The following is a 14,221-nucleotide window of genomic DNA, read 5'->3' as shown; positions in this document are numbered from 1 at the left end:
TGGGCTTCCTCTATGTGTAAATGAAAATCAGCTGGGATTAGCTGGTGGGGAAAATTCAAAAAAGCAGAAGAGTAGGGGTAGCAAGAAAAAGACTTTCATGTCTCAAATGCTCACCTATTGTCTCCCAGAAAAATATTTCCCAACCACTTGCTGTTTGAGAAGAATCTGTCTTGAATAGCAGAGTCAGGCTGTTATTGGTACTCTTCAGATTTTGTGGAATTGTGGGACCACAGAACTTTCCAAGAGACTGATTTCCAATGCTAGGACCATCGAAAACCTCCAGGTAGTCATTGTTGCATAAGTTGGAGGGAACCACGTCAAAATGCTTGAACCTGTGAAGTACACCTGGTTATTATTCATGTCCTGTTTTATATGCCCATTAAATTGTACCTATAGTTCTTATAACATTTAAAAACACATAAAGCAAAAGACTGTCCACACAGTATTCAAGCTTGACTTGGAAAGAGATCTTATAAACAAGACATTACTGATGTGTTCAAACGTGAAGTCAGTATTTGTTGGGTAACTGCAATATACTAAGAGCTGTGATAGGAGCTGGGGATGTAAAGATGAATAAAATATAGTTCTACATTCCAAGACAATCGAGGCCTAGGTTCAAGTGAGGTCAATTTTTAGAAGATTTTTTTTATTCTTTCACAATTACATACATTCATAATAAACTTTGATTTTATCTCCTCATTATTCTTTCACCCACCTCTCTCCTGTTGAACCTCTTTCTGTTCCCAGCAATCATCTCACTACTTCCATGGCTTTTTTGATGTGCCCTGTAGCATTTAACTCGAGTTGCTTGTGTAAGTATGGTGGGGTGGGTGTTACTTCTTGAACAAGAGCAACTTACTAGTGACTACACTTTCAAGGAACATCACTCCTTCCAACATTTCTTCCCATTACCTGCCTCTAGGTCCTGGGATTATTAACAAGTTGGCCTATGTTATCATGCCAATAACATGCTAGGTTTTTTTAGTCTCACCTAAAAGTATACTCTTTCACTTTTTTCCTTGTGTTGTATGATAATTGGCACTGCTGTCTCATTCTTTATTTGTGTGAAGAATGCTAAGACAAATAGAAGAAATTCTGGTTCATATAGCTCAACTATGGTTCTTCCAGTTTCTTGTTTTCATCTTTTAACATGAAGTTTACAGAAACACCAAGTGCAACAATGTGATATAGCCAAATTACTGCACCTGGTACAAAGCCTGTCCTCAGTAAAATTAAGTTATGGTTTTATAAAACAAGAATATGGAATAATTTGGGTTCTTATGAAATAAGAAGCAGTGGTAACATAAAATGAACTAAACTCTGCTGTGTCACTGGACTAATCTAACAAGAAATTCATATATCGATCCCTGAGTTGATCACTGGAGGCTCCTGATACAGACCCTGCCCTCCCTCCCTAGCACTGGGTAGGGATAACGAGATGTGCACACACAGAAGTCTAGTGTGGCCATAGGACCTGCCCTGGCTACAGAAATGCCAGCAGAGGCTAAGGCACTACTTGTTTTGTTATACAGCCTCTCTGTTGCAGTGGGGATCACAGACACAAATGTAAGAGTGAAGCTCCCATCTGCCCTGGCCACTGGGTGAGCACACACAGCTGGCCGAGCATCTTGTCGGCCATCCTGAGACTACTCATACCAAAGAGAAGTAAAGTGCTAAATCAGCGTGCCTCGGGCTGCTGGCCACCACTGCAGCCTTCCTGACAAATTCATCCTGGCTTCCCCTTTGACGGCCTTAGTTAGTATTTTATTCCAGGCCTGTGCCCTGCCAGTTCTTTTCTTTTTTTTCTTTTTTTTTTTTGTTTGTTTGTTTTGTTTTTTGTGTTTGAGATAGGGTCCTGAGACTTTTGATGTAGACCAGGCTGGCCTTAAACTCACAGAAATCAGCCTGCCTCCACCTCCCAAGTGCTTTAAGTAACTATTCCTAAATACCCCAAAAAGGAAGACTTCATAGGTGCTTTATCTTAGACCCATACGACAGGCTTAGTTCTGCTCTCTGAATAATTTTTGCTAACAGATTTAATGGACAGTATGACAATATGGAATAATTCTGAAATACCAAATAGCTAAATATTTCCTTTTTATGAGCATTAAAATAACCCTGAGTCTTTCCCTAAAGGATTTTGGCTAGTCAGATGAATGTTTTTGAAGATCCAGGCAAAAAACTTCTTGATCTATTGCATAAAATTCAACATTGACTGTTGTCTTTAAAGAATATCATGTCAGAAAAATAGGAAGACCATTTCCAATGACATTTTTATTTATTTTAATTGTTATTTTTGACATATTTGAGTTTATTGTGTATAGACAACATATTTGTTCTTATAAAAGAATCTAAAAAGAATGACACAATCTGAGTTTTCAGGGGCACTCAAATCTGCCATGAATTCCCCCAAACAGCACAGAAAATGCTGAGAAAAACTCCTTTTCCTGTGTGTGTCCAGTACATTTTCTGAGCCTGTGTAGAAGGCTGTTTTTTTTTTTTTTACTAATATGTACGCCTTCACAATCCCTGTAATAGTATCTGTCTCATAGAATAAAGGCTACTAGATGTATACTGTGAATACCTTTCCAAAATGCAGAAAGACCTGTGACTGTTCATCTCCAGGCTCAGGCTGGAAATGTTAACATGTGTGTATGTTTTATATACATGTTATATCTTTGTCAGTGATGATCTGGATATTTCTCCTCCAAATTCCCATGTTAAAATCTTAACTCTAGGTGGACAGTGTTATGAAGTAAGGGCTCTCAGAGGTGATTGGGTTGTGAGAGTACAGTCTTTGTGAATGGAATTGGTGTTCTTATGAATGAGTTCTGAGAATGCCCTCGCACCCTCCACTGCTGAAGGACAAGTCTGGTACAGCTAGGAGGTATTTTCTTCTATGAACCAGAAAGTGCATGACCATCTGATGCTGAAACTTCCTATCTTGAACCCCTCAGACTAAAACTATGAGAATTTTTGTTGTATATAAGTCATTTATCTTGTGGCACATTGTTACAGCAGCTTATACATTCTATACATGTAAGAAGCAAACACTACCACAAGCAGCCTAGACAAGCTGTGCCTGGATTTCCATTCTGGGATGGTCAATTCCTTCTCCGTCCTCTTCCTCCTAGTAGTTTGTCAGCTTTTGTTCTAAGACTTGCAGGACCTTTATCCCTAGGACACATTTTCTTCGCAAATAATCTCAGGCAGGATTGACATACAGTGTCCTTCAAAGTCCCACGTATAAATTACTTTCTTCTTGAGCTAAATCAATTTGATGAGTCCTGCCTTACACTTCATGAACCAAATGGACACAAAGTGCTGAAAGTGAACTTTGGAGTTCATAATCATCAGGAAAGAACCTATCAGTGACAAATAGGGGACAGATGAGCAGGCATTTGTACCAGCTTGTCAAGCATCTACGTGGACAACTCTGCATTGTGCACCAACTAGCCTAATGTTCAGATTTCCTATTGCATGCTGAGAATTTCATGATCAGTGAAACTGAAGAGATGGAAATAAAGCATCTTAGAAAGAGGTCTCTTACATTATCCCTCTGGATAATGGAGGCTGCATTCTTTTTATAAGTCTTGCTTGGAATAAGCAGAATTAGAGAGATAACTTATTTGTGACATAATTTATCACATAGAGCAACAATTTAGAGTGGCTTTGATTCACAAGTAAAAATTAACCTTGTGGGATAAAGTTTACCTTCAAGAGACAAAAAGCAATAGAATTACTCAGGACATGGGTTTGTAAGGCCACTTGATGTAAGTCCAGATTTTCATGCTTCATTTAAATATGTGTTACTTTGGGGAAGCTATGTGACCTTTTGAGACACATATACAAGCATGATTGCATATCTCTCATGACAGTTTTATCAGTACAGTGTTACAATGTACAGTAACACGAAAGTGTTGAGCAAAGCTTCTTGTGTATAATAACTGTTGAACAAATGGCAACCGTTATTCCTAGCCCTTCCTATCCTCTTTGATGTTAAGGAGGGCTTGTAACTTGACAGCTATTTTATGAAATTCCATCACAACTGTTGAGAAATTGCAAGGACGGTGTTAACTGGTCAAGCCCCTGTTTTAACATCCATCCCCATTGGATTGTGTGGAGGATCAGAGGCCTGCTTTGCAGGCTTTCCTGCTACATGGAACCCCTCTGTCTTTCTCTAGATTCCAGCGAGGCCACTGTGAGGACTCCTGCTCTCCACCAGTGAGGAAGCTTTCCTGTGAACAGAGCTGAGGGGGATTTTCTTAAGGCAAATTTGTCTCACATACCTAAGTTGGATCAATCTGTCGCTTCTTACGTAGATGCTGTAGACACAGTAGGCATTGTTGGGGTAGTTGGTGTTTGTTTCTAAAGGACTGTTTAAGATCCCAACGGACCGGTTGTAGGTTCCTCCACAGGCTGTAACAGAAGACAAGCCAATGTGCAGATGATGATTATGACTCATAACATGGCCAAATCTTTTGGGGGTATTGTTTACTGTTTCCTAAAAGAGTTCATATTGATTGTTCTTCAGATGACCTAACCCTCCTTCAATGTGTTAATGAATAATGTTGAGTTTCCCAGGCAGGAGAAAAGGAGAGAAATGGAGAAGACCATTTGAAAGCACATTTTGGAGGGGAATAAGTCTAATTAAAAACAAAAACAGAATTAAAGCAACAAGAAAGAATATTTCATATGTTGGGTTATATCTGTCCCTTCGCTCTAAATTACAGGTTGACAGAGAGATGGTGTGGCAAGTGGGTTCTCAAATAAAACAGGCAGAACCCCAGTTGTCTCTGTTCATAGTGGAAGATTGCAATGTAGAAATCCAAATCAACATGGATTCAGGTCCTCTCTTTTAGGCATACAATGTTATAGGTGAAATGTTGGAAGTCAGTTACCTCTGTGGGTCAAGTATCTTACTCTCAGGTTCTACAAATTTGTATTTAGTTGTGAGATTAGTAAAGTTTATACTTGCCCAAATTTGTGTTATTTGTCTCAATAAGCATGAGACTATTTGGCCTGCTCCCTACTCTAAGTTCAGCTGTTAACAGCCCATGGCCCTTTGTAATACCCATCAGTCAACAAAGTAATCACCACAAAATATAATGATGTTCCATCATAACTAATAAGGTATTGTTTTTATATGAATTGTATCTAGCAAGGATCAGACGTTCCCACCTAATGATGGTATTTCCATGAGCATGTTTATTTGTTTTATGATTCTAAAATTGTACAAAGCTTGTATATTTTGATGATGTTTCTATGGTCACCAATGAATACACTCCACTAACATATCACCAAGATTAGATCCAATTTGTGGCTGTTATTTAAGGCTTTTGTTTATTTGGTTTTGCCTCAACTCTGACCATTTGCAGGGCAAATTCTTCTCTGTGCCAAAAATCTTCATACATTCAGACCTCTGGATACAGCAGTCATAAATTAAAGGTCATCTGGGTAGCAACTGCTTTATTTCACTCAATGCCAATTAGACGATCTCTGAAAGCTTATCAGTGGCTGAACAACTTCTCCACACACTACCAAGATCTGAAGCCAGAAGCAACCACATTCTCTAAGTAAGTGACACTGAAGGGTGGTTGAGCCATGCTCACTATACTTTAAGAAAATAAGGGGCAATAAGTGGAAGAATCTACATCAGGGGCTTAATTCTCCAAAGTAGTAGTTAAGAATAAAACAAATCCTCTTCCTCTTCACCCAAGACCAGGAGAGAGTATGTGCTCTATTTTATTGATGCAATCAGACATAGGAAGCAACAAAGAATCATTCTCTCTACTTGCCGAGGGTCAGGAGCCAGATGTCAGCTCCTGAGAACAAACCATGAGACTCTTTTCATGAGTAAATACATGTTTTGGTGTTCTCTGTAGATGCGCGGCAGATTTCTCTATTTGAAGAGAAACTACTTTATTTCCTACCATTAGCCATTCATGTGGCCGAGCAAAGACACAACAAACCCAGGAACGGTTTTCTGGGCTTGTTTCACTGAAGTGGCTGTGCTGGTTAACACACTGTTGCAAAGTAAATCTCAATTCTCTGTTTTATTTTCAGAGGGTAACTTTAGCTAAAGTTCAGGGGAAGTGTTTATTTTTTAAAAATATATGTTTTTTAATTTATGCATATAATTGTGTGCCTGCTTGTCTGTATATGCATTACAGATAGTGCCCACAGAGGCCAAAAGAGGGTGTTGTGAACTGTCGTGTAAGCACTAGGAACCAAATATAGGTCTTTGAAAGAGCAGCAAGTGCTTTTAGCCACAGAGCCATCTCTACAGTCCCCAATGGTTTATTTCTAAAGAGAAATAACTACTTTTGATTCATGTATCTAATTGACCATTTTTTGCCATAATGTCTCTGAATCTTTAACTTGTTGACTTACGATGCATCATAACAAAATCTCCTTATGTGAATTACAGAAGAAAAAAATTCCAAATAATAGCAGTATAGTTACTTACTAGTGACTCTGTAGGAAATCTTGAACCCAAAGTCTGTGGCGTATGCATTAGAATAAAAGTTGAGCGACACTGGGCCATCCACCGTGAGGGGATGCAAGGCCTCAGAACCACATATGGTCACAAGAGGAGTGGAAGAGAGGTTGTGACCTTTGATGATGTGCAAGCCGTCGTGATCACAGTCTCCAGTGATGGCTGAGCGATCTACACAGAACACAGAATGACCGACATCAGAGCAGAACTGCTGTAGACAAGTGATGCTATAAACAGACAAAATACCACAATTCTGTGACTGACCCGGAAATCACAACCAAAATTAAGAGATGGTTCTCAATATCAATATGTAACTTCAGTTCCAGATGAAATAATATTTATCCAGGGGACAAAACATGGAAAGAAAAGAGAAAGTAGACAGAACTCCAGAACAAATAAACTCAGCTGTTACTCAGAATTTCCTTCTCTACAGAACCGTTTTATTTACCCAGGGATTATAAACCAAGGCAACTTGCCTCCAAAGGGAGATGTGATATCTGAAGACTTTTTTTTTCTTCTGTCACATTGGAGAATGAGATAGAGGCCAGAGAAGCTGTTAAACAGGCTTTAACACACATGGAACCATTCCCATACTCTGAGCACTCTTGCCACAAAAACAGAAGAGAAACGAACAAAAACAAAACCCCCAAAACCAGGCAGCCCAGATGTCAGCAGTGCTGTCTTTGAGAGAAACTTAGTGAGGTAAAGATAAGAGGGACCATGAGCAGAACATGAGAAACTTTTTGATGTTTCCTGACAGCCCTTTCCAATGTTCATGCAAATGTCAATTTCAGGGCTTTGGTGATTGTAAATTTGCATCAACATTTTCTTCTAATTTAAAGCAAAGGTATGCTTGATCCCTTCCCTTCCTGCAAGATAACATACAGCAGTTTTCAAAGGCATTAAGGAGACTTTTGCTGCTGCTGTGTACTTGTGTTTATAGGTGAGTGTCTACAGCATCATATGTAAGTAGATAGTCCTCTAAAATATTTTACCAATGTATACACTAAGTTCTAATGTAAAAGTTACCATCCCATGCTCAATCAAACTTCTGTGATCAATAAATTCTCTCAACACCATTGTAAAAAGTATATCCTTGTACACAAATATTTGAACAATTTCTTATTCATTAGAATACAATTTTAGAGTTTGAGTTATTAGAATTAATGCAGGAATGTTTTCCAGGTTTCTCCAAAGGCTCTTTGGCGAGGTGTTCCCAGTTGACACTCCCATGGCACTTTAGGATGTGCTAGTCTTCCCAATTCTACATTCTGACCACCCTACGGAGAGAACTGGCAACCAATCCCTATCTCTTCTGCTCTTTGTACTGCAGTCCTAGCCCCATCAGACCCTGTTCTCTGTGTGTGATTTCTTTATTCTGGACTTTTCACACAAGTAGAATCATGGAATGCAATCTTTCGTGTTTGGTTTGTTTTACTTGGTCAACCACATGGACTATAGAAATATCTTTAGTTACCAAAAATGTAAAAAATTGTAAAGTCACACAATGCAGGGAAACATTACCAATGCTGGATTTGGTTCTTGGTCCCACATTAGCTCAACATGCCTGCTGTGCATGTATCCTTACAGATTTGAAGATGCAGAAGTATCTTGACAGAATTGCAAATTAATTGTAGTTTATAAATAGATGATTTGTGAAAAATGATAATTATGACCAAGAGTAGATGAAAACACCCTCCAGTTGAATGAATTTCTTGTCGTGTCTTTATTAAACATCTAGTGTGTTTTATCAGCCATAGCCTGGCTCAAACCAACAACCTTCCTGTTTATCCACCAACAGTCCTCTCCATAGAGGTGGGAAGTGAGCAGAGAAAAAGTGCATGTGCTTAGGAACCTCCCCGCTGAGGAATCAGGACTTGGGAAGTGAAGATTACAGAACATAGATGAAAGGATATCCCATGGTGCTATTTCATGAAAGCAGAGTAGATCCTAATCTTACCCATCTAATCACTCATTCAGTATTGATTGAGTGCCCATTCTGACTCACAGAATTGTTCCTCTCACTGGATAGTTTCCAATGGATGTGTGATGGTAGGTGTGTATGTTTACATGCATGTGTGTAGAGTATAAATGTAAATGAATAAATTAAAAGCTATGAGCCTGGCCTAATGACATAGACCTGTAATCCCAACTACTTGGGAGTCTGAGGCATATTACAAGTCTATAGAGTAAGTTCACGGCCAACTTGAGTAGTTTAGCCAGCCTCTATCTCAAAACAAAAAGTAAAAGTAGGCCTGAAGACTTAGCTCAGTGGCAGATCAATTGCCAAACTTGGTGCATATCGCTCAGTTTAATCCTCTGTGCTTGGGGGAGAAAAAAGATGCTATGTTAAAATATAACAAGTTTCAGATGCATTTTCTTTAACCAATTTTATGTGGTGCCTGTGATTTAATGTTGTTGTTTCATTTTTTTTTTCCATTCTGGATGCAATATATAAAATGGTACTTTTGTTCTTTAAAAACCAGAAGGAAGCCAGGCCTATGTCCTCAGCTTCTCTGCAAACTGAGGCAGGAGTTATAGCCTTGCTTGGTCTACATAAAGAGTTCAAGACCAGCTTGGCAGCTTAATGAGACCCTGTTTTACAATAAAGAGTAATGGGTGTGGTTATAGCTTAGCTGTAAGGTGCTTGCTGCACCTGCCCAAAGTTCAGTCCTCAGTACGGAGATAAAAGGGATTTTTTTGTTTGTAATTTTATTTGTATTTACATTATAGTTTAGAACATGTTTATTATTGTCTTCAAGCAGCAGTTTTAGACCACTCTGCCTACATCTCTCTCATTAATAGCTTAATTATTTTTTGTTTGCTTGAAATAAATTGAATCTTTGGCTGTTATCACAAAACAAGAGATGAGTAATGGTGAATATGTGGGTATTTAAGCTGGTATAGCCATTATGAAAAAGAGGCCCTCAAAAAGTTAAAAATAGACCTATACTTTTCAGCAACTCCACTCCTGGGCATACACCCAGAGGAAATGAAGTCGGTGTCATGAAGACCGATCTATTCTTCCATGTTTGTTGCAGAATTATTCATAGTAGCCAAGACATGAAATCAACTCAAGAGTCCTTTGCCTGGTGAATAAAGAGAATGACACACAGAGACAGACAGATGAATAAGCACAATGGGATACTATTCTGTCTTTGTGAAGAAGGAAATAATGTAGTTTGTGGCAATATGAATAAATTTCAAGGCATTATGTTAGATGAAAAAAACAATATACAGGAAAAATGAATTGCACACAATCTTATTTCTCTGTGAAATCTAAAACAGCTAAGCTTGGAGACTAGAACAATATGCAAGGATGAGGAGACATCTATCAAAGATCACAATACTTAATATTATTTTTGCAAAAGGAATAAATTCAGAAAATCTTCTGTACAACATGGGAATTATAATTAATAATGATGCATTATCTACTTGAGCATTGCTAAAAGAATAGACTCTAGATGTTCTCACAATCAAAAATTTGTATGTTAGTAGATGTTTTAACTCGCCTGACATAGCCATGCTGCCAGCCATCCTTATATCAAAACCTTTATCAAAGCCCTTTATCATTTGTCAGTTAAAATTAATTAATTATTGGGAAGGGATAAACATACCTTCCAAATGGAAAGACACAAAGGTCAGGATGACCAGAGACTGAGGTTCAACGTCTATGAAATAGGTGCAGTTCATGTTGTTGTCATACTGCTTTGGGAAGTTTGGAGAGATGATGTCACCTCTGGAGCCATTGAACCTACGTCCACATCCTACACAAGAAAAAAAAAAAAACATCATCAAGACATTTGTTATCATCTGTAGCAACCATTTCATAAAGAGAAAGATGTAAGACCCCCTTTCACAAAGTCTCTACAGAAAATATCTTGAGGCACTCCAAATGGAAGGAGAGGACCAAGAGAATGACTCTTTGGTTTAAAAGTCAACATGCGTGCAAAATAAAAACTTATTAGAATATCATGAGGAATTTTAGATGCTACATAGTAGATACTTTGCCATACAATACACTTATTTTTAAGCCTCAAAATATTTTTAAGATTAATTATCAAAGATAAAATATCATTCATGTAAAGAAACGAAACATATGAAAGTGAATTGGAGGCCTGGGGCCATGACTCAGCCTGGACAGTGACTGCCTTGCAAGCATGAGAACCTGAGCTCTTTGTTTTCCAGGGGAAAACAAAGCCAGGCTTCATGGTGCACCCTGGGAATTCCAGTTGTGGGGAGAAAGAGTGAGAAAGACCCCTGGGGCTTGGCTGACCAGCCAGTCCAGCCTATGTAGTGAGTTACAGGTCAATTCAAGATTCTCCATCAACAAAGAAAACAAAGAAGGTGGACAGCACCTGAGTGTATATGCACTCACTTATACACATATACACCTACACACACATGCGCAAGCACGCAATACAGTGTGATTTATCTCTGAAAATTACTTTATATTTTATTTGAAAAGTATTATAGTAGTCACCTAAAGAGTTTATAAAGTGTTTTCTAAATGTCTTATTAGAAAACTGTTTCTTATTTTTTAAATCTAATCACAATAACAATGATAGTTGCTTTTAAAAGCTAGTTTAGTTACTAGTCATGAAATTTATCAGATTTTTGCATGAATCTCGGGTGCAGGAAATACAGATACAGAAGGTGGGTGTGGTAGTACACACCAGTACTCCCATCTACTCTGGAAGCAGAGGAAGGAGTTTAAGCCCAAGGCAAGCCTGGGCTGCACTGGAGCTTCAGGGCTAGCTTAGGCAACTTAGTTAGACATGTGTCAAAACTTCAGAAGTGGAGAGGAAAGGGTTGGAAACATGCAAACTAAAGTAGTGCTTCTCTGGCATATAAAAAGCCCTAGGTTCAACCACACTATTGCAGAGACTAATACATTTGCATTACTAATGCAACATTCGTTTTCATATATCTCTAGCTAATGTATGTCACCCTCTGACTGGTAAATTATGCATCCTTTTACACTGAGTCTCTCTCTCTCTCTCTCTCTCTCTCTCTCTCTCTCTCTCTCTCTCTCTCTCACACACACACACACACACACACACACACACACACACGTCATCTGAATACCAAGGCTACATCAGAAGTTGGCCATCATTAATTACTCCCTTTCCATCACCCTTGTTCTTTTACTCAAATCTGAAATATCTGTTTGCTGCATTATTCCCTCCGATGCTTTTCCCCAAGCTTTTCCTTAAACAACGCTTTGCAAATAGTGGCCACTTGATTTCAGTCAGCCAGATGCACAGGCCACAGCATCTCAAGCTTGAAAACCGCTATAGTTGCCACTAACCTAATTCGTGCTCAGCAATCAGTGTAGTGGAACCTTTTGTGTCATACACAGTTGACCTGCTCTCAAATTCAGCTCTGATAGCACTGTATTTTTTTTTTTCTCCAAACTGGTTTCAAACTCCAGTTCTTCCTGTCTTTGCCTTCTTTGGGATATAGGCACCTACAGCCATGCCTATATTCCACTGACTTTCGAAGGAAGGGTGTTCCTACAGAAGTATGTGGCTCACTCATGTTCCTTCCCAGGATCCTTACGGAGCCATTCTTGATGGGGCTCTCCCATTGTTCCCCAAGCCTGTCGGAGGTACCTGCCCTTCCTCAAGGGTTTAGATTCCAGTGCTACTTACGGCTTACGAAGGATGCAGAGAAGCCCTGGCCTGGCATCTCCTCAGATTGGAAGACAGCAGTGAATATGTTTCCTGATGTGACAATGGGACCGGGAGCCACATCCCCACAGCTTGTGGCTAACAGGGTATCATTGGTCTCCAAAGTTCCTCCCCAGACCTGTTGGGGGCAAAAACATGACTTAATGCTAACAGTTTTCACCTGCAATATCTTAACAGGTTTAGGTTTAAATATAATTATATTCAATCCTATAGGAAAAAAAACATAAGACCAAATAAGTCACATGCAAATCTGGAATATTTCCTTTTGAGAATGATTTTTAAAGCTGGTGTTTAAGTGGTTTATTTCATCCTAGTTGCTCTAATGAGGTTGAATTTGGGTTTTGTAGAGCTGGACAGTGAGGTTTTCCTCTGATTGGTCTGCCTTAGATAATCCTGCCTTCTACATGGGCATTTGGCCATGAAGGTAGTCTCCTTTGGTCTGGAAGGAAGTGACTAGATAGAGTAAAAGAGCCAAGGATGCTGTGTACAGTCTAAAAACCTTCTTAGTGGCTGCAGAAATATTCTGATCTCTCTTAATCCCACGCTAGCAGATATAAGTGATTTGTGTTGCCACTTGGGATTTTTGTCAACTTTGCAATAAATTCATCAATTTTCTTTATTTTCCTAATGAATTCCTATTGTCAAGTTCATTAATTTCCATTTCCATCATTATTTTCTTGATTATTGGCTTTGGCTTTATTAAAAATGTACATGAAGTCTTTAGTGTTATCAATTTACTTTTAAACAAAGTTTTTGCCATAATCTATATACTTGATTGGTCTTATTTTCTTTGATTACCTTCTGTGTGTTTTTAAAGTTCCTTTGAGATTTCTTCTTTGACCCATGGGTTATTTTAAGGTATTTAATGCCAATGTGTTTTATCATACAGTGTGTTTTGTCTTTATCAAAAACTCTCTGAATCTTCAGGCCTGGCCAATGACAGTTACAAAAGTTTTCCTTGCCGAGCTCGATGTCCACCTTCCTCATTCACCTTTTCCACAGCCAACATGTTCCAGTATGTGAAGTGAGTTGCTGTAAAGGTTTCAGGCCCTGACGGCTAAGTACACTTACATAGGTGCTTTCATAGCCCAGGCATCTTTGTGGTGGGGGGGGGGGGGGCGGGAGAGGGCGTGTGTGTCTGTTTTTCAGCAGCCCCCAGCTGGAGGCCTTCACGGCAACTTTGCCAAGACCTCTTGTGAGGGGAAGGGAGAAAGTTGAGGTATTTTCCTCCACTAAGTCAGTACTCAGTGTTTTCTGTTTTTGTTTGGGGCTCACACAGCTGTGAATCAGTCCTACCTCTGTGCTGACCACTTGACCCTTTCCACGTGCTTATCAAAAAGTGAGATGGGAGGAGCCCACACTTTTGCCCTTTTCACCTCTTGATTATGCCATTTCAGGAAGTAATTAAAGACTTGATTTCTCTGTTCACTCTGGCTGGTTTTTTGTTTGTTTTTTGTTTTGTTTTGTTTTAGCTGACTGCTTATTCTGATGTGCGGAAGGCGGGCTCTTTTTCTACTATTGCTTTGTAGTTTGACTCTACACCATCAGAGAAAATATTCTCTACAGTTTAGTTATTTGATTTACTAAGGCTTCGTTATTTTTATCTCAGTATGTGGTCTATCCTGGCATGTTACAAAGACATTGGAAATGTGTATGCTATTGCTGATGTGTGGTTTCTTTTACATCTGTCAGTTTTATTTTAATGCTTCTCAGTTTCCCAGCTCCCTTGCATCCTGGTGCATTGTCTAGCTGGTTGCCCTATGAGCTACTAAGAGCAGAGGGTTGAAATCTTAACCCAGTTGAAGGGCTATCTTTATAGTTCTACCAAGTTTTGCGTCTCATGTTTCTGGTTCTATTGTTTCAAGAAAGAACATTGAGTCTTATTTTGTCTTTCTGGTAGACTGGCTGTTTATTCTCATGTAAGAAGTCTCTTTTCTACAGCACTATTTTAAAGCTTTGGATTCCATTTTAGAAGATGTTAATATGGCCATTACTGCTTTTCTTAAAATTAATGTTTCCATGATTTATC

The 14,221-nt window shown here is 38.9% G+C and overlaps 1 protein-coding gene across 1 annotated transcript in view; it reads right to left on the bottom strand.

Annotated features, from left to right (window-relative positions):
• The window catches only part of Cubn (cubilin), a 226,113-nt gene that overhangs the window by 32,225 nt on the left and 179,667 nt on the right, over positions 1–14,221 (bottom strand). The window contains exons 55-59 of the mRNA XM_006985936.4: positions 12,154–12,310; positions 10,117–10,266; positions 6,470–6,670; positions 4,290–4,419; positions 115–332 (exon numbers count right to left, since the gene is read on the bottom strand). Of these exons, the coding sequence (XP_006985998.2) occupies positions 115–332; positions 4,290–4,419; positions 6,470–6,670; positions 10,117–10,266; positions 12,154–12,310 (856 nt within the window). The remainder of the gene's footprint in view (positions 1–114; positions 333–4,289; positions 4,420–6,469; positions 6,671–10,116; positions 10,267–12,153; positions 12,311–14,221) is intronic.

Source organism: Peromyscus maniculatus, chromosome 5 (genome assembly GCF_049852395.1).
Source record: "Peromyscus maniculatus bairdii isolate BWxNUB_F1_BW_parent chromosome 5, HU_Pman_BW_mat_3.1, whole genome shotgun sequence".
NCBI lineage: Eukaryota > Metazoa > Chordata > Mammalia > Rodentia > Cricetidae > Peromyscus > Peromyscus maniculatus.
This window is presented reverse-complemented; position numbering and strand designations above follow the sequence as displayed.